The 26390-nt window shown below is 38.4% G+C and overlaps 1 protein-coding gene across 1 annotated transcript in view; it reads left to right on the top strand.

The window, feature by feature from the left end:
* The window catches only part of CDH2 (cadherin 2, type 1, N-cadherin (neuronal)), a 105768-nt gene that overhangs the window by 58488 nt on the left and 20890 nt on the right, over positions 1-26390 (top strand). The window contains exons 2-12 of the mRNA XM_010574350.1: positions 7841-8067; positions 9898-10044; positions 11139-11294; positions 13031-13175; positions 14216-14388; positions 18881-19018; positions 19381-19566; positions 21413-21669; positions 23086-23228; positions 24449-24682; positions 25004-25237. Coding sequence (XP_010572652.1) covers positions 7841-8067; positions 9898-10044; positions 11139-11294; positions 13031-13175; positions 14216-14388; positions 18881-19018; positions 19381-19566; positions 21413-21669; positions 23086-23228; positions 24449-24682; positions 25004-25237 — 2040 coding nt within the window. The remainder of the gene's footprint in view (positions 1-7840; positions 8068-9897; positions 10045-11138; positions 11295-13030; positions 13176-14215; positions 14389-18880; positions 19019-19380; positions 19567-21412; positions 21670-23085; positions 23229-24448; positions 24683-25003; positions 25238-26390) is intronic.

Here is a 26390-nt window from a genome sequence, read left to right as displayed (position 1 = left end):
AGGAGGAATAATAAAGAAGAAAGAAAGATGAGCTAGAAAAAGAGTGTGAAACTTGAAGCCTAAAACGACTTTGGGCCAGGAACAGTTAGCAAAGAGAACATATAAAAGCATCTATTCTCTGTTCTCGCTCTCCTTATTGCTAACAAGGGGACACACACACACACACAAACACAACAAAGAAAAAAAAAAGAATAAGCTAACTTTTTTTAGCATTTTCTAAAGATAGACTAAAAGGCAAAGCTATTTATCTAGTTTTTACTAGATATTTAAGTCATTACTGTAGCAATAAAACTGCCCTTTAATTGCTGTACCGTAATTGTAGGTATTTGTTTCTTACACTGCTTAAGGTCACAGAAAAATGAATAGAGGTAAAAATAGGTTTGTGTTAAGCGCCTGAATTTTGAAACTGTTTTCTGTTAGCTATCAGCAGAGACAGTACTTTCCCTTTAGTCTCCTGGTTTGACTGTTCCATAGATATATTTTTTAATTACCAAATTGGATTTTAGCAGGTGTAGTCAGTTGATGCATTATGGGTATAAGAGATTAGTGTTTAATCCTTCTTTTTATTACTGTGTAGAATGCTATACTTGGGAAAGTATTAAAGGTGCATTGCGTACTCCAGAGTACAGAAATGACATTTATTACCGAGTTTTCTTTCAGCTAGCATCATTTAGAAAAAAAAGCTGGCGCAGAAGTCTGCAGGGGCCTATAGGCTCAGCTATAGTGAAACTGCCTTAAACAATACAGAACAGAGGAAAAGGGGAAGAAACCTTTTTGTGTTTTAAAAGCAGTTGTTGAAATATAAGTATTTCCCCTTCTCAAAGATGCTTATTCTCTTTTTCTGCATTTTATTTTTTCTAAAATAAAGACAAAAGGGGTGTCAAAGCGCAGAAGATCTTTGTGTCAGTGAGTGGTAGAGGCAAGGACTGAAAAGGATCAGTGAATCAGATATAATTTGGACTCTGTTTGAGATACCAGTCCTGTGTTTTGCTGATGGCTGGTATTCCTGTTCTGAAAAGCTGCAGAGGCATTTCTATCGAATAGAAAGAACATTATCCCCATTTTCATTCTGGCATGCCTGTTACGACTTTGTTCTGTAAACAAAGAGGATTATGGGAACTGGAAACTAGATGGCATTTTATTAAAGAACTGTGCGAGTCTTTCACTGTGAATGCAAGAATCGGACAGTCTGGTGATAGCTACCTGTGAAAGAAAATACTTGAAAAATAGACCTTAGTGTTTGAGTTAGTAGTGTTTATGAGGAGGCAGTCCTTTAATGTAGGACAGAGTATGCTCTGGGCTTTAATATTTCCCAGTTGCACCCTGCAACAAAATACTTGAAAAAATCTTAAAATGCAGTTGCACAAATTAAGAATGAAAAATATATGCTGCAGAAATAGGGAGAGGGAGGTCCACGTCCACTGTCCTTCTGTTGTGTAGGCTGCCAGACTGCTTTGAAAGTATGTTATTTTAGGAAATGTGCGTATTTGTCTGTCTAGAACTAGCAGTCTGGGGAGTGGGGCAGGAAAGAGAATTGCATTGAGTGAACGTTAGTTGCAGTAACTAGCACAAATTATTTTTACCAGTGTATCATACAACTTTTCGTATAACTTCATAGCTTTTCTGCAGTAGGCTACTCATTTAGCATCTTAGTTCCACAGAGTAAAGGTTTTTTACTAGGTTTTACCTAATTCCTGCTGCAGATGACTCTGGAACTGCTTACTTAATGAAATAAGTATACAGTATGAATTAAACCACAACTCTTGCAAATCACTTTTCCTTTTAATTATTGTTTTCCTAACTGAATAGGCATATGATTAAAGAAACAGCACAGCATGGAAATGTGAAAAGTTAAGCTGCTACGAGTCAGATCACAAAACACCTAAAGTTGGTAAATAGCTTGAATGTATCCCCAGTTTTATCTCAGCTGAAACTTTTTGGTGTGACACTTTTTCTTCCCCTCTTGTGAGATTCAGAGCCTGGTTTCCACTTGGTACCAGGCTGTAAAGCTTGTGAAGTCAAGTGAAAATAGGAATTAGAATCAAATGGCCATATTTGGCCCTTAGCAAGTGGCAAAACTCCAGTTGGTTTCCTGTGACCGGCTGAAGTAGCCTTCTACTTGGTGTGGGCTGGCGTGGTGGAAGGCAGTGCTCAGCACAAAGGCAGAGGTTTTCAAAAGCAATTACTGAATTAGCAGGCTTGCCTTTCAGACAGTGGTAAGCAGCTGCCTTTTGACAGCCAGGCTTTCTTTTAAATTGTTGTAGGTTGGTTACTCCAGAAAGGCTCAAAAAGAGTAGTGCTTTGAGATTTTTCTGGATGGTCTGGAGTATGGGATAAACTACAGAGCATGAATATAAAAGAAAAGAAAAAGGGGATTTGAAAAAAGGCTAGAAGAACCTATTAGAAACAACACTGATGTATTGAAGTATCTCCAAAGGATATAATGACAAATTGAATTATAATACAGGTAGGAAAATGCCATTGTCTAAAAATAACCTGATTATATTCCATATTTATTTTGCATCAGCAATTTCTGTAGCTAATTTTTTCAGCTTACAAGTGAGAACAAGACATTTTCCTGGCTGCTGTAGACCACTCATGTATCAAAAAATCAAAAAATAAATAATGTTTTTGAGCTGGTCTCGGGAAGTTCTAAAATCAGACCCACTTTAAAAGTGCTGCTGGTGATGGAAAAGGCAAGTTAGAATGTAGTTCAGTTCTTTGTGGTTATAATGGTCTACCATGATGTCAGAAACCCATTTCTCTTGAAGGTTATCTATAATTGTAGTAAAGGATGTCTCATGGGCATTTCACATGCCACTCCCAACAAGCCATGAGCTGAAATATGAGCATGTGAACTCTGTTAGTAGGACTAACAGGTCACCTTACAGACACAGAAGTAATCAGTCTGAATAAAATGAATAATTTATAAAGTAGTTAATTTTATGTGTTTCAGTGTAGTTTTCTCCAGTTTCTCTCTCTGAAAAGTAGGAAGACTTGTTAAATAGAGTGTTCTTGGAGAAGGTAGTGTTCAGATATTAAGGATGCAGATAGCTAGACAGTTCAAGCAGAATGTTTCCATGTAATTTCTCATTCTGTCAAAGGTAAAAGTGGTATGTGGCAGGTAGTTGTATGTAAGCTACTTTCTTATTCCATTTATTTTATCTGCTAGAGAGTGATCCTGAGTGGATTAAATATACCTCGGTTTTCCATTTTATGATACACACTCTAAACTGTATTGCTGGAGTGCATATGTTGTTAGCACTTGGAATTTGTTGCGGTTTCTGTAATGTCCTCTAAGTGAGCTTTCGCCTTGAGGTTGGTGCTTAGGCATTGAGAATAACATTCAAGAGGAGTAATACTGTTCCAGGAAATTTACAGAAGGAAACACACTTTTTCTGTTTGTTTGTATGCATGTGGATGTTATCTAGAAGTGAATTGGGATATTTTCAAAGTGCAAAACTTCACGTGGCAAACTCAATGCAACTGTCTTGGGATCAAAGCAAGTAATGAAAATTCTGTATTAATATTCTATATTGTACATGAGTATGTTCATGAAAAATTGATGCTAATAATATAGCCCATTATATCATTCTGTGCTCAGTCCTTGGGGTCAAGTAATTCTGATGTTATTTGCCGAAGACAAAAAGAGCAGAAGCAGGTTGTCAAAGAGTGCAAACCAACGTGAGTAGCTGAAAAAGGGTTTTTATTGTCTGAGAAATGGTTCTAGTTAATTGAAGATTACTAGTAGGGTACATGAGGTTAGACATGTATTTTATAGACACTATGAATCATTCATCTCATTAGACCTGAGTATGAGTGGTGTAACTCTCTAGTGCACTTTAAATGAATTTGCATGTTTAGTTCTTAACATTTTGTACACTACACATGTATGCATATGTTGTAATTACTCCCATGCAAGAGTGTTAACTTGAAAGCTTGCTCTACCACAGAGCTGTAGATTTTCATTTTAGAATGTTGTAGTCACACAGGTCCTTTTTGTTCCTTTTTAATAGATTATACTTGTCTTGGTTTTGGGACAAGAAAAGACTCCCAAATTAGGATACTAATGGTCTTTTGTCTTAGGGTCTAATGTTTAATAATAATAATATACTAATACTAAATACAATTTTTCTTCTGTTTTAAAGACCCTGTATCTGTAAATCTTTGTGCGTGGCCTTATTTTGAGCATGTGAACTAATTGCATTTACTCCCATGGTGCATATTACTGCATTGATATGACCAAGGCTATTCTCTTTATAGAGAATTTAGTTCTATTTCAGGTTGTGATTGAATACTTCCTGGTGCTTTCAAATAATATACTTCTAAAAAGCAGATACTTTTCAGAAGATGTGCAAGATACTTAAAAGAGAAATACTTAAAAATCTGTGAGCCATTTTTAGAGATTGTGAGATATATCTGATCATTTATGCGGAGAGTGTTATTAAAAAGCAGTAAAATCAGATACTTGATTACTCTTTCTACTGCATATAAAGTGACTAAGATGCTGCATAGTATATCTAGTTAATTTTTTTTTAAAATGAAAAGAATCCATATGATTGATTTGTAAACATAAAGTGACTTTTGGAAAGCATGCCTCCCTTTTGTGTGGTTGTTAGAAAGAACATGGTTGGTATAAACAGTGAAAAAAATTCTCGGTGAAAAAAAATTCCCTGTAGCATTTTTTTCAAAAACCTTCACCCAAAAACCTACAGTTGGAAATCAGTCTTTGTTCGTACCAGTTGAACGCTGAAAAATGAAGCAAAGTGATCTAAATCGAATTTACAAGACTGATAACCATGCAACTGGGGGGAGAGTAGCTACTGCACAACCTGTACTCTGTCAAGGGAATTTAATTATAGATCGTTATACTTGAGTATAATTTGCTAATGTGTGCTCCTTGCAAAGGGAGAATAATTCTTACAATGCATTGACAATTTTATACGTTTTTACCAGGATACTGTCAAAGGAAAGGGATTTTCATTGAATTTCGTAATACACAGTTGCCTGGAGGAGGAATATCAATGAAGTGGCTAGCAGTGTGTTTTTTTTCTTGGGTTTTTTGGCTACTGGAGTCTATATGTAAGAAGACGGAGGGAAAGAAATCCTCTTCTTTATCAATTTGAATATATAAAAAATGAATATATTATGTTACTGGGCAATAGTTGGGAAATATTTTTTATAAAATATTGTGATATCTTCATCTTTTAGACCACAATGACTATAATACTCATTTTAAATTTCACCTTTTTGAAAAACAGTAATGATCAAAGTATAGACTAATATTCATTCTCATTCCCACTCCCTGCTTTTCAGAAGTAAGTCTGGGAAGAGCCAGAGGTGAATCTGGCTCGCTCTTTGTCCTTTCAGTCAAGACACTCTTTTGAAGAGCAGATTTTGAGAGCAACCATAGCTCAGATGAGAGGTCAGCAGAGGCACAGAGCTATGGGTTATATTGCAGGCTGGTTTTTTTCCTTAGTCTCTTAATGTGAACTGTTTCTAATTGAGAGTTTTGTTTGTGAACAGAGATGACACTTGGAGGAGGCCCAGCTTTCTCCATGCCTGGGGTATGGGCAGTCCGTGCCTCCAAACCGAAGTACGAGCAGCACTGTTTGGTAGTCCAGTCATTAAGTTCTTAAATCATTAGGTGTAGTGACTTTGGAGTAAGCTCTTCTTGGACACCTCTTTATTTTTGAGCTAAACAATACAGAATATCTGGCTCTGAAGGTTGGATAATCAGTATTACAGAATTAGGACTGTGGTAATGATTTCTGTGTACTGGTATAGTTGTTTCAACTGGTAGTTTTATATCCTTGGCTTAGAATCGTGCTTTTTCTTGGTTGGCTGTTGCATTTCAGCATACTGTTGTGGTAAGCTGACTCAAGCTGCAAGGCTCGCTGTTGAAAAGAGCGGGAGATCAATGAGATGGTCAACATCTGGGAGCTGGACATTCTGCCTGTTAATTTTCTCCTCCCATGTGAACAGCAAACCAGAGGTTCTGTCACCTTCAAATCTTGCAGACCTGTAGTCTGTAGATCCATAGTAAAGGAAGTCAGTTGTACTTTATGGAGCAGGTAGGATGGACTTGAGGAGCAATAGGGATTGCCTAGAGAGTAATATATATGAAAACTTACGCGAGAGGCTGAGTATTTATCAGCATTTCAGTGAAGTACTCTCACTGCTAATGAGGAAGACCTGAGGCAACATGTACAAAGAGGACCACCGGAGGAGCCCTAGTGGTGCGGCTTCAGCCTTTTACCCAGGCAGATTGGTTCTTCCTGGCTTCAGGGCTTTGTGGACATGGCATGCTCTTCTCCCTGAGGTGAGGCTGGCGTTTCACAGAGGGAGACCTTCCAACTCTGCAAGCCATCTGGAAAGAGCAGTATGCCTGTCCAGCCCATCAAGATCGGTATTAAGAAGGTTGACGTTTCCTCATTTATGTAGAGGAGTGCTGTGCTTTGTCTCATTTTTGTACATGATGGACCCTTTTAAAGTACAGTCTTTTCTGCCAGGAGAGGGCAAGTGGGAGATTCTGGATAACTGAAAGGGTGCAGTAAGGAAACAAATTTTATATGTCATGTGAACATCAGCTCGGTCCTTGAAGTTCAAATACAAAAAGGTACAATTCTTCTCAGTACCTTCCTGGAAACAGTGTATTACAGAAGAAAGCATATGATACATGATATTTAGCAGTGATTTTTCTTGAGAAGGACCTTTAGGTTTTGAAGCTAAGTAGTTTGTGCATGGTTTAGCACAATATAAAAAGTCCAATAACTGAAATGAGGCATAAAGCCTCATTTCGTCTTCATCTTCACTATGTGCGTTTCAGCACAACCTTCATAATGATGTTTTGCACTTCTATTGCCCATACAATCAAAATACTTCATAATCCTTTGGAAACATTAAAGAACGATCATTGGTTATAAAAGCACACTTTCATTTTTTTACCCACTATTATTTGCAGTAACCCAGAAGATAAGTGGTAGTGAAAGCAATCGGGTAAAGAAAGCAGCAACCTGTTATCAGTTCTGTTTTGTGCACTTCACATTGTTATCTATACAATAGGTTTTACTGACTTCTTGTTCCAATGTGCATCTTTCAGACAAGACAGAAGGAAGGAGGGAGGAATTAAACAGGAATGGGTAGCTTCTAAGTAGATGAATGGATGTGTGTGGTACATGAAATAGCTTTAAATAAAAGAAAAAGTGACCTCTCTAATTTTATCCATGAGGTAAGTATTTACTGCTGCCTCCATCTTGTAGAGGAAGGATGAGGAAACTCAGGCCCAGAGCTCATAAGTGACCTACCTGAGATGATACAGGTGAATCACCGGCTGAGCTGGGCACGGAAGTTAATCTCCCAGTGGACTTCTGGGTTTCTGCCTTACCCCCGTTGGCAGAGAAGGCATTGGAAGCACAGTTGTGTTTGTGATTATGGTTGCAGCATAATTAAATTTGTTGAGGTTTTTTAATGAATTTACTTGACTGGATCTTTGTGAGGCTTGAGGTGCAAATCCCTGCAGCTGTTTCACTGGAAACCAACTGCAGTGTAGCATAGGACGTGGGGCAAAATGGTTTTCTTGCTGGGGGGGCGGGTCTTTGGGAGGGAGGTGGTCTATCTAGGGTTAAAATCTCTGCCTAGCAGTCTACAGAAGGATATCACCATTATATGGGCTGACCCCTTAAGTACAAGTCTTAACTCATAATTGCATGTGATAATAGTAGCAACAAGTTAAGTCTTTCTGCCTTTGAGTATTTGTTCTTAATGCATTTTATGTCACATTGAGTTCAAGTGGGCTGCTTTTTCATTTTTTGATCTTCATTTTGTGTCTGTTTTACAGTGAGGTTTCGAAGCTGTGATGGAAACAAAAAAATACACTTTGGAAGCAGTGAGCCAGAAGATTTCAGAGTAGGTGAAGATGGTGTGGTCTATGCAGAGCGAAGCTTTCAACTTTCAGCAGAGCCCACAGAGTTTGTCGTGTCTGCTCAAGACAAGGAAACCCAGGAAGAATGGCAAATGAGAGTGAAGCTAACCCCTGAACCAGCCTTCGCAGGGGCTTCAGAAAAGGTAAAACAACAACTAATGCAGCCTGTATAAATGTATCTCCACAAACAGGCCTAAAAATAGGGATTTGATTCTGTCTGTCATGCACCTCTCCATGAGGCAGTTTATTAATGGACACCTAGTACATGCAAGGCTGGAGCTTTAGAAAGAACTTTTCTGTAGTCTGTTATTCTGTAGCTTTGCTAAGGCATGGAAAGACATGCCTGTTTAAGTGTATAGGCTTCATTTATGTTTGAGCTTTTTGTTTGTATAGTTTGAGATTTATACCTGAATTTAAGTTGGACATGGTCATTTCTTTATTTCAAGTTGCTTGAAACTATTACAGTATTTATTCAAGCGGTTAAATATAACCACAATATAAACAAATCTGTGCTAGAATGCATCAGTCACGTTTATTGGATGGGAGCTCTAGATTTACAGCAGTAGTAGGAAAGCATTTCTGGCAGGGAATATTGGATATGTCTGGTCCCTTCATAATCAAATTGGAGATTGTAAATTATTCATGATTCCAGCACTACTTGGTAAGGAAGATAGTCTCCCTCTGCTGGAAGTTGCCATAGGATGAACCATGTACTATAACAAAAATCAGACTTAGCAATATACAAATAACAATGCATTTACTTTAGGAAAACAGTATTATGTCTACTACCTTTTTCTGTTACATTACATGCTGCCTGCTGTTTCTTACCTTCTCTTATAAAGTGCTTAGTTTACAAATAAAGAACAAAATTTATTCATAAATTAACATACCTGTAATAGGTACACATTAAAAATTCAAGCATAATGTCAAAATAGACAGTGTGGTTATGCAAGACATTTTTCCTGAGAACACACTGGAGACCAAAGCTGTGTAATCTTCAGTTTTTTGTTTGCTTACTTCTAAATCTGCTAAGGCATGTTTTTAACACAGGAAATATTGTCATTTTGTCTGTAAAAGTCTAGTAAAAGAGCAGATGCTTAGATATGCCAAGGCATGCCCTGTTCTTTCCAAAGATCCAGCTCAGGCATCCTTACCATCAGCAGAATGTAAAGTAGTAGAATCTGGCCGTCAGTTGGGCATCTGATTTTACTCTGTGGCATATTTGATTAGATTTTAAAAAAAAAAAAAAAAAAGTTTTTCTTTTAAAAGATTTGGAAAATGTTTTTGTTGCCCTATCTCTACCCTTAAGCAAGCTAGCATGGCTATATGTGTGCTGGCATCCAAAGGATGAAATGACTGCAGATATAGAAGGGAATAGGAAGGGAATGTTGACACCCAGCAGAGATTAATGCCCAATGTGTAAAGTGGGTCATCTACTGCATCCATCATGGCTGACATAGGTTTAAAATAATTACAGCATTAATTCTATGGGATTTAATAGGGTCATAAATATTTGAGACATTCCTTACCAGTATGTATTAAACTTCTCTTGGAACTCAAATTATATTTTAGCACACCCAGATCTAAATTTAATGTACAGTAGCACATTACCTGAACTGAAGTTCTAGCTAATGAGAAATACATAAAAGTATACTATTAAATTCTGCAAAATATTAACTACTTTTCAGAAAGTGCAGAATAGTTTACACAGTAGTGCCATGCTTTAATGGTTTATAATCCCATTTCTCCTCCACCTTGAATAAGGAAAAAGGGAGTTCTTAAAATTTTGCAGTGCAGTTGTAAATAATATTGGTTATTTTCATATTGCACTGTGAATGGAAATAAAACAGTTCTGTGAACACAGAGGAAAGACAGCCTTTCGGTCAATTGCATAATTGTATCTGAGTTATTTTATAACATCTACAAGTAATTCTCCTTCTAACGTGCTTAATTTTATCTTGTACCTGGGCAAGGACCAAAAGAAAATTGAAGACATCATATTTCCATGGCAACAATACAAGCACAGCAGCCCTCTGAAGAGGCAGAAGAGAGACTGGGTTATTCCTCCAATCAACCTACCAGAAAATTCCAGAGGACCTTTTCCTCAGGAATTAGTTAGGGTAAGGAAGTTAATAGAAATGTGGTTTCAGTGTCCCTTGGAGAGCTCTTGAAGAGATTTTGTGTAAATGATGTCTTGTTCATTGTCCAGATGTTTATCAGAGACTTTTGGGCTGGTTTCTGTTGCTACCTCTGCATAGCGGGCTGGGCTGCATTTACTAGGGTTTTTTTAAGCTGTCCCTATGCTGCTGTACTGGTGGAAGGTGACCTTGGGTTGGGTGGGAAGTGCTGTGATGACTTCCTTAAATGGTGAAGGAGGATCTCTGTTGGTTCTGGAGTTTTCCAGTCTCCTGCACTGGAGTTTTCCACCTGGGGAAGGGTGTGGGGGTGAGCGGGAGGAGGATTACACCAGGAGGCAGAAGGAACTGGGATCTGATGAGGTGAGGACACCAGCTGCTCCACAGGACTCTGCAGCACAGACGTGGCCTTTGCCAGGAGCCCAGCACAGGAGAAGGCTTTCAACCGTGGTACTCATTGGTCACGGTCAATGTGTTGGAACTTGGTAGAGCATTAGCCCATGTTGATGGGGTATGGTTTTGCTCTGTTCTGTTGATGTGCTTGCTAGTGATTCACCTGCTTCTCCCAGATGCACTGCCCTTTAATTTTTTCCTTGGAAGATGAGACCAAAGTTCAGTCTTCAAACAAAAATGGTGAGTTTCTAAAGGGCTACTGCCAGTAGTAGAAGACAGCCTGTAGCTTTGGTCTGGGAAGATATAGGAGGAGGGAAAAAACCAAAACAGACTTTTTATTTCTTGCATAGTTTTATGATAGTGTATGTTTTCTCTAGGATCTAAACATTACTGTTTAAGGTAAGAATACTTACTTGTTTTGTTTTAATACAATTCATCCTATTAGGAGAAATAAACAGGGATATTCTTATGTTCCTGAAAATTCATTGACCAGCTTTCTGACAAACAAAGAGTGCAGTAGAAAACTTCAAGCTTTATACTTACTTTATACTGTTTCCAGAATAATTATTTTTACAAGTTTAGCTTAAAGATGGAAAAAAAAGAAAAGAGCTGCTGCTTGTCTTGGCAGCAGTCCCATCCACTGGTTGTCTGTGGCTAATGTAAACATTATCTTTTTTGACACGTAGATTAGGTCCGATCGTGATAAAAGCCTCTCGCTGCGGTACAGTGTGACTGGCCCAGGAGCTGACCAACCTCCAACAGGCATCTTCATCATCAACCCCATCTCAGGACAGCTGTCTGTGACAAAGCCTTTAGACCGGGAGCAGATTGCTTCTTTTCATGTAAGAGTTTAATTTACCATAAATCAGATTATCAAATTGAAGATTAACATCTGCTTCAAACATGACTTGAGCAGCCAGCATTTAGTTTCCTATGAGATATGATTTGAAGAGTTTGTAGGAGATTTGTATTTATTGTACTTACTAAGGCTAACTCTTACTATGTTTAAGCAGCTTAAATACATCAACATATGTAAACAGTGATTAAATGTATTTAGATAAAGTAATTGTGAAAGATTGAAATATGGATACTGTAGCTTATATTCTAATACAGGCCATTGATCACAGTCTCCACTGTACTGTATATTTTCCAAAAGTTTACTTTTAATTCAGCAACTTAAATTAGGACGTGACTGCTATTAGAATTGCAGCAGCTGTGATTTGAGAAATTGATGGGAAGAATAACGTACCAATTTTCATTTTCAGGGGCAAATCTGAGCATTTTAATGGAATTGTAAATTAGGTCTGTCAGCTTATGAAAATGATATTCTTTGCTCTAAAGAAATGGACAAAGTAGACCACAGATTCCAGTATTAGTGGAAAAGGAAGGTTGGAAGGAAGGGGGAGACCAGGCTGTGACCTAAAGTTGTCTCTGCTTTTGTGAGACCATGCTGAAATTGTTACAGAAGTCGCTCAGCTCCTAGAGAGAGAGCTTCCAGCATGTCGTGGATTAAAACACTCCTTGCCTTGTGCTCCAGGAAGCCCTTCAAGTGCTGCTCCAGAACAGAGGACTCAGCAGGAGGCATTCTGGGGGGAGGCGGGGGGAATGGCTCTCACAAGAGAACAGCAGCTCCGGCACCCGTAAGATTTTTACTGAGAATTTGGCATTGGCAATTCAAGATTTACAGACTTAGGAATTTACATTTTTATGAGTAATTTCCAGAGTGTTGAGTTACTAATGCCCTATTGCTCCTTTCTAGTAGGTTTGTAGCCAGAAGATATATGTGTGTGTATATATAGGGCTTCAGCAGGACTGCTAAAGGAGAAAGTTGCTCTTTTGCCTAGCAGTTGCCAGGCTCTGGCCTGGATACATAGGTTTTACATTTTCAGAAAGTACTGCGTTCTGTTCTTTTTTTTTTTTTTCTGTCCAATTTAAGATGATTTAGGTAAACCTGACTGTCAAAGGTAGTTACTTAGCCCTTTTTGACAATCGGGGCATTAAATTTATGTGTTTCAGTATCTTTGAAACTCAGTCCATAAAATTTAGCTTAATTTTAGCCTGGAATTTCAGTGTGTTTACTGACAGTGATTTATCACAAACCCTACCTTGGTGTTCCAGGTAACACAAATGCTTTTTCTATGCATTCATGTCTATTCAATATACATAAAATCAGTAAAGAATTTTTAAAAGTGATGCCAGTGTTTATTCCCTACAGATCATTAATAAGTTGTTAGTCGTTTAATATAAATCTGCATATTTTTAGAGTCTCTTTTCTAATGGTCATTATTAAAAACACAATTATGTGTGACAGTAGGCATTGGTATTAATCAAAATTACATGATTCAAAATAATTTTCAGCAAATCAAAGAAATAAGCCAAGAACTTAGAATAGTTTAGAAGTCTGAAGAGCAGTTCCATTAACAACCTGAAAACTTAAAAGTTTGATATGAGGGAGCAGTGGCAGATAACAAAATACGCTGAGCTAAAAATGTCTGGCCTGAAACTTCCAGTCACCATTATTGTATCTATTTGTGCCTGTATGTTGTGCAAATTCTAATACTTCTAATGATTTTTGCAGCTGAGAGCGCACGCAGTAGATGTAAATGGAAACCAGGTGGAGAATCCTATTGACATTGTTATTAATGTTATTGATATGAATGACAACAGACCTGAATTCTTACATCAGGTTTGGAATGGGACAGTCCCTGAAGGATCAAAGCCAGGTAATACATGGGCTTTCAAAGTGGGGCAGGGGAAAAATGTATGCAATATCATTTTGAAGGTGATGAAGGGGGTGCCTTCAGACCTTGTAATACTTTCAAAGGTGTCTTTAGTGTGATGAGCAAAATCTCAGATACTTATTATTTTACCTTACTTCTCATTCACTTTTTAGCGTGCTAGGATTAGTTTCCAAAAGAAGAAAGTATTATCTACATAAACTAAATCAGAGAAGCCTTTAAGAATATGACTTTTACGTTCTTGTTTTTCAAAATTTTGTTTATAATGTCACAGTTCTTACAGTTAAGTTCATGATAGCCATTGATGTTCATTTAGTTGACAGGTCAGAGTATAAGAGACTTCTGAAATATCAGCAGATCCATTTCTAGTTCTGAATCTCAGAGGAAATGCTGGGATTTGAAATCAGTTTCATTTGAATTCTCAAGAAAACCCTAAATGTTATGCATATCTCATTAAAATTCTGATCAGCTCAGACTAAAGTTTACACTACGGCTGAAACCACTTTCTTAATTTGTCAGTAGTGCAAAATGAATTTTTTAGAAAGGTTAACACAAGAAATGTATTTTCTCACTTTGCAGTGTTGACTTGGCATTTGAGATGCGTCTCAAAGACCTTTGAAAGAGTATTATTTACCTTGATTTTCAGTCACTATCAGTATGTGCACCAATTCTGAACATTAAGTATATTTCCTTTGGCCCAATTAATAATGTTTTTATCTAAATGTGAGAAGCTTTGTTGTTACAGAAATATTATTCATGGCAGAATTGTAGGATTTCATTGTTTATGGAGCTTCTTCAGTTATAAGCAGATCTGATATTTTATAAACACAAAGTATTTTTATCTCCTCTTATGTATTTTAATTACTCTGTTGGTGAGTCTTGGGTTTAACCAGCTTGTTTTAAGTAAGAGAAGGAATGTGCAGAGTTTACCAAAAGAAATACATGCTTTGAGCATTGCTTGTAAGTGATCTTGTGTAATCTGAGTAAACTGTTTATATAACATCAATTATTTATCCTGCTGCTAGGAACCTACGTGATGACTGTTACTGCCATCGATGCTGATGATCCCAATGCACAGAATGGGATGCTGAGATATAGAATCTTGTCACAGGCCCCGAGCAGCCCGTCTCCAAACATGTTTACAATCAACAACGAGACTGGAGACATTATCACCGTAGCAGCTGGGCTTGACAGAGAGGTACGGCAGGTCGTAATCCCATAGGCCTGTTGTACTTAATATTGTGAAGAAGCACGTTTTTTGCTAGTAACTTGTAACTGCTTCTCTCCCTCCCTGGTCTGAGCTTTCTCCCTGGAAAAGAGGAAGTTAGCATGGGGATGAAAACTGGACCCACATGTTCTGTACGTGTAGTCAGTCTTGGTTCCATGGGGTCATGGAAAGGATCTTGTCTCAAAAGCCTGTTTGCTTTTACAGAACAGGTACACACTAAAGCAGAACGATGCATGCAGATGAGGACCTCAAGTGCTCAGCCTGTGTGCTGAGATAGGAGGTGTTCCTCAGCTCCAGCCCTTTCCTTTTGCTGAGCTCCATAGGCAAAGAGTAGATGGAAAATGGAATTGGCTATGTGTTTCATTTATTTTGGAAGCTCCAGGAGAGCTTCTGTCCTCTTCCTTGCTCTTCAGAGAGGTGGTAAATATTTGAAATCTTCTTGATGCTGTGTTGCTAAATTTGCAGTAATTCCCTGATCAGAATTTTGCTTATTAAAATAAACCAAGAAAAATATTACAGATTTGAAAATTTGAAAAGCACGTTTCTAAGAAATAAACCAGTCAGTACAGGAAACTGCATAGATAGAGGCTTGTCTCAAGGCCTAGACACACATTCAAAAATCTTAAAAAAAAAAAAAAAAAAAAAAAAAAAAATCTCGCTGTTAGTAATTCCCTGCTACATGCTAGGCAAGTCCCGTTCTGTCTAGACGGTTCTTCACTGTGGCCACCACTGGAGAAGGAGGGTGCCAGATCCACTGCTCTGGTTCAGCCATCTGTGAGATGGGAGTAAAAATATTTCCCTCCCAACTCCAGATCTGTCGCATGGACTAACTGTGCTTTTGAACTACTTGAAAACTTCACAAGAGATAAGCATTATTTTATAAACAAACTATACAATCCAAACAAATCTTTTTTCAACACATCTTGTTTCAACTTCTGTTTTACTTACCTCATTTTAGCTCATCAAATCTGAAGGTTTTTTTTAAACTGGATTTGCTGTTCAGCTTTTAGCTGTTTGCTTATACTTACTTAAAATGGAGAACAAAAATAGTTTCTGATGCTCTGGGTTGGTTATTAATATTCTGATGCATTTCAGTTTGAAAGGGGCAATTAGAAGATTTGAAAAGCTAAACAGACTGTTAGATATTGCAATTAATTTTTAAAGTTTTATTAACATTCATTCTATTTAAGTTGGTTTTGAAGAGGATGGATTTGAGGAAAGGAAAACCCTGAACTTTACAGTGTTGCCGTATTAAATTAAAAGAATGATGGGCAGCTTTTGCCCTTGTTTTTAAAATCCCTAGGTCATGTTTGACAGGTGAACTTTCAGAAGGACACAGCGATAACTCTTGAGTTTTATTACTTAGTGGCTAGCTGTACCGGAGTGATTTAACTTGGAAGAAACCAGCTGTCTGGGGAGCTTAGACCCTCGCATTAACAGTTAGAGAAGCCGTGTCATTTACCATCAGTTTTCCTGATGGATCACTGTACTGATAACCAAATGAGTATTTATAAACATTTCTTGCACATATTGAATATTAATGATTAATGTTAAATCATTCAAATATTAAATTAGACTAAGATGAGACAAAATGGTTTCCTTCCCAAGTCACTGCTTTGCTTCCTTCATTTCCTCAGTCATTTCGTGGAAGTCAATTAAATTAAAATGACCAGGAGTCTAGAAAGCCAGATCTGAGTTGAGCAGGTCTTCTGCCAGTGGGCTGCAGAGTGCCTTGTTGCACAAGGTTCCTTGTTGTCTGCAAGCCTCAGCTGGGCTACCCGCTTCTGCCATTCTGCCCTTTTCTCTAAGACTGGACTGGTTTTGTAAAGCTTTAATTAGGCTTATAAAATACTAGACGCAATTTTAAATTCTTAAATTATGTGACCCTTTATTTATGGGAGTAGGTATTTATGTTGTAGGCATTCCAAAAAAAAAAAAAAAGTTCCTCTGGCATTCCTCATCTGCTAGTAGTTTAGGTTAACATGCACAATGCGTCATCTGTGCCAGCATGCACAGGAGGAGAGTTGCTTAGGTAAGGGGACTCGGCTAAAGGCAGAAGAAATCTTTCACTTGCTATCCCAAAAGATGCTGTTTCATGAGATCCAGCTGTTCTTATTTCTTCTGCTATTGCTGTGGAATTCACGTCAGCATTAAAACATCTGCCTTACTGCTGGAGGTGGCAAAGAGGTCAGACAGGGTACTTAAATTTTACATGCTGACATTCCTGCCTCACGTGAGGTTAATTCAGTGAAGTGCTTTTTTATTTGGCCTGTGTTGAAGTGGAAAGATGTGACCTGATGAGGTCTGCATTCTTTCTTGAAGCTGCCAGTTCGTTTTCGGATGTGTTACTGCAAAGTCTCCATGTGGGCTGCTGACACATGCTCCACTGCTTATTCCTGGCTGCTTCTCAACCCGCAGTAAAAGGAGGAGAGCCACCTCCCCCAATCTCCCCATGCTTGGAAAGTTGTATGCTTGTTGATTTCTGAAATTTCATTCCCACCAGTTGATCTTCTGTCTGTGAGTGCTGGGAAGGGGGAAAAACAAACAAACAAAAACACATATAGTGTCTTTTGGGGCACTTTGTGGGGGAAGTTTCTAGTGTGCTGCTTCTGCTGGAATTAAATAAGATTGTACGGAAGTTGAGTCTCTGTGTAATAATAATGGAGTTCCCTTAATGAAATTTGCTCCTTGGGATCAATGTGTTAAGACCCAGCTGAATCAGAAGCACCTGCTGTTTCAATAACGTAGAATCATCTGGCTGCAAGATTTGCTTCAATACTGCTCTAGATTTTACTGCTTCACAATAAGTAAAGTATTTTTTTTTCCTGGATGAAAGTGGTGAAAGTATTTCTTCAATTCCCTTGTGACTGCTTCTCTTATTGATGTCATGAAGGAAACCTTTAGGATGTTTATTTAAGCCTTCTGAAGGTCACTTTGCAAGTATATTTTCCAAGCCAGAATTCATATACATATTTATGCATTATTAAACACATATACTGCATTTCTATATAAATAGTATTAGTCTTGCTTTTTTAAAGAACCGTGGGATGCATATATAGTAATATACATTTGGGGTGTGTTGTAAGGCTTCCTTTGTGAAAGAGGACGTAAGCATAAATTATCTTCAGTGGGAGACAAAGATTCATACAGCTTATTTTAAAAACTTCTTTTATTCAGTGGCTCATATTTGCTGCTTGGAAGTGTGCATAACAGTTAAATCTCTAAAGTCTGTCTTGGTGTCTGACCAAAATTGGAATGAAAGTTAGATATTATCAGTGGAATTGTCCTTGCTTGTTTTTTGTATTGATATCCATAGACCCTTTTGTAAACTGCTTCCATGAAAAGTAATGTCATATACCCCAGTCTTTAAGTAGTGGGAGAAAATAAGGTACCAAGTGGGAGAAAAATATGCTTTTCTTGAAGTATTTTTATTTTGCCAGAAGGTTTTTGCCAGTGTTAGTAAACCATTCATGAAAGTGATATTTCAGAGTAATAGCAACTCCTTATGTTTGTGTGGTTTCTTTTGGAAAGAACTGAATGATAACACCTTGCTCTCTCTGAGCTAGGAAACTGAACTGGTAAATGAAAAAAGCATGCGCAGTGTTTGCATTTCACGGTAGAAACCATCAACGAGTTAAAGTCAGCTTCTCAGCAACTCTACACACAAAAAACCCATCTTTCTAATTTTATGTTTTTTTAATACAACCTTGTCAACTTTGTTTTAAACAGCTAACCAGTTGGAGGTCAGGTCTCTGCTGGGCATTTCTTGTGCCTGAGGGAGCCCTGGCCTGGCTCCAGCCTGGCAGGGAGGGCCATTAGTGATGGCAGTGGGGCAGGCGGGGAGGAGGAGGTGGTGGCGGCCATTTTCATCAGGGGTGCTTAACACTGATGGAAATAGCCCGTGTGGTTGTTCCCTCCCCCTTTCTCCCAGAGCCCTTACTCATCTCTGTTAGTCTTGACATCTTCGGTTTCCATGGTGATTGCAAGAAGTTGGAATAGCGGTTTTATACTTGGGCTTGGCTGAAACAAAACCTTGGCAGTTGTGGCTGTTTGGCCAACAAACCTACCTTGGCTCAGTTCTCTTAAATGCTTTTGAGGACTTACCCTGTTTTAGTATAAACTGCACTCTGGTTTTTTTCCACATTTGAAAAGCGTTGTTAAATCTGTGATAATAGCATTAACTGTATAAAGTGGGTTTGATTTTTAAGAGTAGGAAGCAGACAGTCTGTCCTTGTCTCTGATATTTGAAGAATATCACGCAGTAGTTCAGTATAGCTAGATGCATCTTGGTGCTGTATTCCTGTGGCACAAACTTTGCTTCTGTCATTTCAGGTGATGCTAACTAGAATAAACAGTGTGATAGGCTCTGTTGCTTAGCGAAGTGCAATTTTGGGAACACCTGCTGTCCTATGGTAATGTTAGTTTTGTCTAAAACTTATGTTGATGTCATTTTGTGTTTTAGAAAGTACAACAATATACATTAATAATTCAAGCTACGGACATGGAAGGAAACCCAACATATGGTCTTTCAAACACAGCAACTGCTGTCATCACTGTGACAGATGTCAATGACAATCCTCCAGAGTTCACCGCCATGACTGTAAGTACAGGGTAGGAGTAACTGAAAGATGTGCTTGTTTATAACCATTCCCCACTTTTCTCATTATAGTCACAGACAGTAAATATTAATGACTTATTAAATAGTGTACCGGCAGGCAGAATTGAAATATGTGCAGAATATATATCCCTTAGATATGGTATTCTGCTTAAGCCAAAAGGCAAAAGCTGACAAGGGAATCAAACCATCAGGTTTCTGGGTGGCCTCAGGTAAACTTTGTTAGATAAATTGTCAGAGATCCAGTGAAGAGAGATGTGCTCCCTAATGTTGATGAATGTTCAGTATGGCATGGCTCTTGTGTGCTTCTGCAGCCGAGGTAAAATGTTTTCTTGATTTTTTTGCAGTTCTACGGGGAAGTACCTGAAAACAGGGTAGATGTGATCGTAGCAAATCTGACGGTAACAGATAAAGATCAGCCCCACACGCCTGCGTGGAATGCGATGTACCGAATGACCGGAGGAGACCCAACAGGTCGATTTACCATCCTGACTGATCCCAATAGCAACGATGGGCTGGTGACTGTTGTGAAGGTAAGAGATGGAATAAGTCAGAGAACATTGGGGGGGGGGGGGAAATGTGAACTCCTGAGGCCAGCACAAGCCTGGAAAGTAAAATGGATGGGCACCATCTGTCTTGTGGAAGTTAGGCATCCGTCTCATGGAGTGTTTCCTTGCTTATGCAGTCAGTAGTATTCCAACTGATCAGTTTTAAAAATTAGTCTAGGTTGTTGAAAGTGACAGATTTTGAAGCTTTATTTGCCAAAAGATAGGAATTTGTCTGTGAAAAAGCATTTGTTTAGTATTTGTTGCTAGTGTAAAGGAACAGCTTCCTACCTCCTGGCATCCATTAGTAGTCATGCTTGTTGTCTGTGGGTTTTATGTCAACATGTTCCCATTAAGGAACAGATATAGGCAGTCAAGGCACAATCAGAGAGGAAAAAGTGATAGGTGGGAGGCTACTTCTACAAGAGGCTTTTAAAGACTGGCTATTTTTAAAACCTCATTTAAATACCTTTTATGGAATAACCTGTCTGTCTTCATTCTCTAGCCAACATAGCTCTGTGTTGAGGGGTGACTTATTTCAAGTGATGATAACAATGTGGTTCTATAATTAAACCTTCCAGGCGGTAGCCACCTTTCCTCATGGCCCTCTGATAAGTGTCTCATCTCTGAGTTGGCCTGTTCTGGTTTTGGCTGATCCACTTACGAAGTCAAGTGTGAGATGCCAACGTTCCCATTTAGAAATTAAAACACTCGCTTCTTTTTTTTCCCCTCTTCGTTCTTTTCCTCTTTTTTTTTTTAATCTTCTCAGTATCTAGGTGACAAAAAGATACAATTTTTGTACAGCTATAGTGGTAATTCACACTAGGGTTTGGGGTTTTTTTTAAGAACTGTCTCTGTTTTATAACTGCACTTCCCCAGAGGAACCAATTGTTATATTGCATTCCTCTAGCAAGAATTATGTGAGTGTCTGTGCTTCGTAGCACTCCTTTAAGCACCCAGGCATGAAAGAGTTGGAAACCTGCCTACATTTTTTTATTGGCAGTGCAATGAGTTGATCTGTCAACCTGTAATGAAGATTGGATTGTCTTTTGTCACTGACTTCTTACTGTCATGTGCCAACGGCCCCTGTAAGGTACAGGGTTCCTTCAAGTCTAGAATCAGTGTGAGTAGTACAGTGCATAGTACTAAGGTGAATCAGGTCTCAGGGAGTGGCCCACCCCTGTGCAGCACGACAGAGGAACTCTAGCCTCAAACTGGTTTTACTCCTTAAGTTGGGCTTCTGGCTCAGTCAGGAAGTCCCCAAACTGAAGGTTGTCTCGACTGTGAAGATGGGAGCTGTAGGTATACCAGAAGTAGGATTAGCTGGGATTACAAAGACTCTTTCTATTGAAACATTAAGGGCATGGGAATCTCTGATCTGTGGGGCTAGGTATGGTCATGATCTTGTTTGAAGGAAACCTTTGTCCTCATAACAGAGAGGCAGGTTTCTCTCCCCAGGAGAGGAGCTCCGCAGGAGGCACATCTGCTCACGTGAGTGCCTGGCACAGAGCTGGGAATTTCTACATCATTTTCTGATGAAACTTACTTGTTTCCTCAGTTACCTCTAATGCAGTACCAGAGTAAGTTAAATCCAAGAATGACCAGGTTTCTAGCTGTTCTGACTTAAAAACTGCTGCTGCTGCTGCTAAGCAAAACCCCAACCCAGTCTCATGTTGAGGTGTTACATATATTGGTTCTCTTCAGGCTCTCTGCTCATTTTTGAGAAGAGCAGTACAAGTAATGTTTAAAAATGTGCTTTAAAGTAAAAATGTTAGTGTGTGTCCATTGCTATTGTGAGTAAATGTTAACACTTACTGCTCTTTGCTTTTCCCAGCCTATTGACTTCGAGACCAACAGGATGTTTGTACTTACTGTAGCTGCGGAAAATCAAGTGCCTTTGGCTAAGGGGATTCAGCATCCTCCTCAGTCAACAGCAACCGTGTCCATTACGGTCATTGATGTGAATGAGAGCCCATATTTTGTTCCAAACCCTAAGCTTGTACGTCAAGAAGAAGGGCTGCTTGCTGGAAGTATGTTGACAACTTTCACTGCTCAGGACCCAGATCGTTACATGCAGCAAACCTCTCTAAGGTCTATATAAACATTTTGCAGTTATTTAACAGTTGGAATGCAATATCTGTGTTACAGAATGGGTGGGGAGCAAAGAGACTGCATATGAAATGACTGCATTTACCATAGCACACGGCTATACCCATGCCTCCTGTGGCTTTTGTGCATCTCTAAAGAGATTTTTGGCTGTAGAGAAGGTGACCCGACCAGCATTCATAGATCTGTAAACTGGCTCATCTTCTAATGCCAAGTCCCACTCCTTCAAGGTAGAATGAAGTTATGCATCTGTGTTAAAGTATACATGGCATCCCAACAAATTCAGTCAGAGCAGACACGTGCTTGTGTGAACTAAGATCATTTGCAGTTTAAATTAAAGGGTAATTTTGACACAGCAGCAAAACCACATCAGATTGTTGACCAAATCTGAAGGGATTTCTTCTTATTTATTCTTCAGCAATGCAAAGTGCTGCTGTTGTCCATCTGTGAACTCTTGTACTGATAGCTATGATCATAATTTGCCAAATGTCTAAAACTATGAGAAAAGTTAAGAGAAGAAAACATGGAAATCTTAAAGCATGCTTTCTCATACCTTGTTTAAAACATGGTCGTTGACTGCAAAGCTAAGGCACAGCGACTAGCCTTGGGCCAGGACTTGGGTTCCTAGCTTATCCAACAGCTTTTTTAGCTCATGTAGAGGAAACTCCAGAACTTGCTTCCTGTCTTTCCTTCCAAAATCAAGGTTCTTGCAATTTTATTTTCCCGTAATTTTGGTTAGTTGTTGCTGATATTTTGCTCATGTCTGGACAGAGCCATCGCAGACATGATAGCGTGAGGACTTACGGATATATGCATTTTTAATGACCTAAGATAGCTTGCACTTGATTAATGTCAAAGGGCAAATTTATCAGATAGAAGGATGGTTTTGAAAGACACTCCTCTTTCAAATTAAGATGATAAGCATGCAGTAAAACCAGGGCCTCTAAAAAATTAAGTGATATTGGAAGCGTTAGAATAATGTGAGTTAGTGCTACTCTAATGGTCTTTATCTATTGTTAACTCTCTCCTGCTCTCAGTGCTCTGATAAGATAAAAGTTAGTATGAACAGCTCTGTACATATATAACAAACAAGAGGGATCCTTAATGAATATTTTAATAGAATCTGAGTATGAATGTTATATTATTTATGATAATTGTATGATTTCCTCCAGTTACATGATAAATTACATGGCAGGGCACTTCAAGAATCTTAATGTAGGACTGGTTTTAATATATATTTTCAAAAATTTTAGCGATAAGGCTTAGTAATTGGAAATCTGTGAAATATTGTCTTCAAATTCCAAAAATGTGTTCAAAATACAAATTAAAATACTTATATTGTCTTTGTTGTCAATATTTATGTTGGCAGATAAATAACACAACTTGTGGTCAAATACACAGGTACTCAAAACTTTCAGATCCTGCAAACTGGCTGAAAATTGACCCTGTTAATGGACAAATAACTACTACAGCTGTTTTGGACAGAGAGTCAATATATGTGCAAAACAATATGTATAATGCAACATTTCTTGCTTCTGATAATGGTAGGTATCAACATTGTGTATTTTTTCAAAAAGCTTTCTTCTGTGTGGTTGAATGGCATTCAATTTTACCCGAGCAATGTGCTTGGAATAGATCCAGTTGGAAGTCTGTATTAGTATCAAACTTAAGTGTATTTCCCAGCTATTCAGGAAATGAGCTGAAAAATAATTCTCTGAGTTTGGAGAAAGGCACTGGCTTAGTTACATTAGTTGAGTTTACAGAAAACTGAAAAAACCTGCACAGGAGTGCAGTAGGCTGAGTGAACGCACAGCATGAGTGGACTTTATCAGGAGTAATGTGGTAAGGGAGGGGTATTTTTCCCACATTCAAACTACAGCAGCACAGAGGGAAAAGTGTCTTTTCATTGTCAGTTTGTTAATGACAAGTAACAATCTCTGCTCAGAAATGAGTACTTTGATTTTGGCTGGAGTGCTGTACTGTTCATAGCTGATACCAGAAAGATGGGCAGGTACGGTTAGGAACTTTCTTGCATTAGAGAGGAAAACTGAAACACTGGGGCTATTTACCTTGGAGAGAAGACAAATGGTAAAATTTTGCAAACTGAAACAGTATAACAAAGCTAGATCAACTATTTCTATCCTTTTGGCTCTGTTCTGGAGAAAAATATTAAATGGAAGATTATGGGGGGGTGGAGGCGGAATAAGAACCATTGCTAATTGTACTGAGAAATTCAGTGCCACGTGTTCATATAAAAGTGTGACTTTAGCAAGGTTTACGGAAGCATCACACATTCGATATGGATAGCAAGAATATCTAGAAGTAGTGTGCTGAAAGTCACTATTAAAAAGAATTTAAATAGCACACTTCTGGTAAAGGGTGATCGTAACTCTTCAAAGTTACAAAATAATTTCTCTAGAGGATAAACTATGCCAATTTTGCACCTTTTTCTTTGAAGCATTTGATGTGGACCATCTCTGGAGATGAACTGGCTGTCTGGTCAGTAAAGTGGTTGGGTTCCTGATCCATGTATCTGCAGTTATTTGCTGAATTTTGCCAAGTAGGGCATTTTTTTCCTCAGAACAGACTACATAAGAATTTGTGTGTTAGCACAAGCAGTGACAGTGTTAGATTGGCTTGGTAAAGACAGAATCCCGAAACTGATGTGAATGTTTGTACATGGCAATTGAAAAATGTTAGTATAGTTTCATTTAAGTAACTTTGCAGTTGGAAACAGGCTCAATACCATTTTCTTTCCTTGAAGGAATTCCCCCGATGAGCGGAACTGGCACACTACAGATATACCTGCTGGACATCAATGATAACGCCCCCCAAGTGAACCCGAAAGAAGCCACAACTTGTGAAACACTACAGCCTAACGCTATTAACATCACTGCTGTAGACCCTGACATAGATCCAAATGCAGGCCCTTTTGCCTTTGAGCTGCCTGACACACCTGCTAGTATTAAGAGGAATTGGACCATTGTTCGAATTAGTGGTAACTAACATTATAGAAATGTTAATAATTTTAAAGAAACTATCGCATATGCATTTCCATGTTTTACTTTGTTGTTATTTTGCAACATACATGAATTTGATTAATATGAATAGGAAAGCACGTTAGTGTAAGTTCCCCAAAGAAAAAGAAACTTTAAGAGAGAAAAGGTGTTCACAGTAATAAAGTAGTCTGTTATCCTGAGTGTCATGTTTAACAATAAGTTAATGCAGAGCTCAAAGATGAGCCATTTTTGCCAATACAGTTTTAATCCCACATGAACAGTACATTACTTTTTAACAAGTGCCTTATTTTCACACACAGGTGATCATGCCCAGCTCTCTTTAAGGATCAGATTCCTGGAAGCTGGTATCTACGATGTGCCCATAGTAATTACAGATTCTGGAAATCCACATGCATCTAGCACTTCTGTGCTGAAAGTGAAAGTTTGCCAATGTGACATAAATGGAGACTGTACTGATGTTGACCGGATTGTTGGTGCAGGTCTGGGCACTGGTGCCATCATTGCAATTCTACTTTGTATCATCATCTTGCTCAGTGAGTAGATAGATCTCTTATCCTAACTCTTTTATTCTTGTTTTGCAAGTACCATCTTGTTTTAGTCCCACGTACCTTGACAAAGATGGGGGAGTGATTAAAGACACAAGTCCAAGAATTGTTGCTGCATAGTTTAATGTCTTGGACAAGTATGAAAGCTTTCTGATGGTAAAGGATTAGGAGTCTGTGAGACAGATCCTAACTAGCCCTTGCATGGCAGTCAAGCCCCACAGTGCATTGTGAAAGAGATTCTCCATCTATGCCGATGGGCACTTGTTATGTTACATCAGTGGGTGACCAGGTTGAAGATGTGATTAGCCCCTAGACATCTAGTCTCTATTGTGCTACTGGTACTGTGTGATTTGACACCACCCACAGCAGGTATCAGTGCCTTTAAGGAGTGCTCTGGTGTTACTGCTGTGGTGCTTCAGACTAATGCAAGTAGGCTATTTGATGATTTTGGAAAGTAATACATCACAGCCCTTCATATAAGGCCCAACAAGCAGGCAGCCATGCAGGAACAGAGATGTGTATGTTTGTTTAAGTACTACATAAAGCTGTGCTAGTATTTTATTTTTGTGTCAAGTGCATTCAGTAAGGGAAATGACTAAACATCATGACTAAGTGTCTGTCCAGTGTAGTAAATTAGATGCTAGCTCTTCTACACATCATGGTTAACTGATTTCTGATTGTGGTGGAACACAAGTAAGGGATTAACCTGTTGAGAGTATACTGTGCACCAGTCCAGAACATACAAAATGATGAAAAGGAGTAACTAAAAAAAAAAATTAAAAAAAAAAAAGTATTTGAGCCTAGCTAAGCCCATGGCTGTACAGATGCACAGTACAATTATTTTCTCAATACAAGATACTCTTAAAATGTTAGGTATTGAATTAACAAAGCCTTACTGAAACTATCAAATCCTTTAAGATATTCTTCATATATTGACATTCTAGATACATTGGAATTTCTTTCCATGAAGATGGTTGTAATTGGCAACATGGCTATTGTATGAGAAATTAATTTACTCACATTTCTTCTGTTTTGTTCCTCATTCAGTTTTCTTTAACAGCTTCAGTCTGTAAACAAACAGTATAACTTGAAATTGTTGAGTTTAAAGATTAAAAATATATAGCTCTAAATGCCACTGCAT

Source organism: Haliaeetus leucocephalus, unplaced genomic scaffold (genome assembly GCF_000737465.1).
Source record: "Haliaeetus leucocephalus isolate CR32 unplaced genomic scaffold, Haliaeetus_leucocephalus-4.0 Scaffold428, whole genome shotgun sequence".
Classification (NCBI taxonomy): Eukaryota; Metazoa; Chordata; class Aves; order Accipitriformes; family Accipitridae; genus Haliaeetus; species Haliaeetus leucocephalus.
The sequence above is the reverse complement of the archived record's forward strand: the minus strand, read 5'-3'. Positions and strand labels throughout refer to the sequence as shown.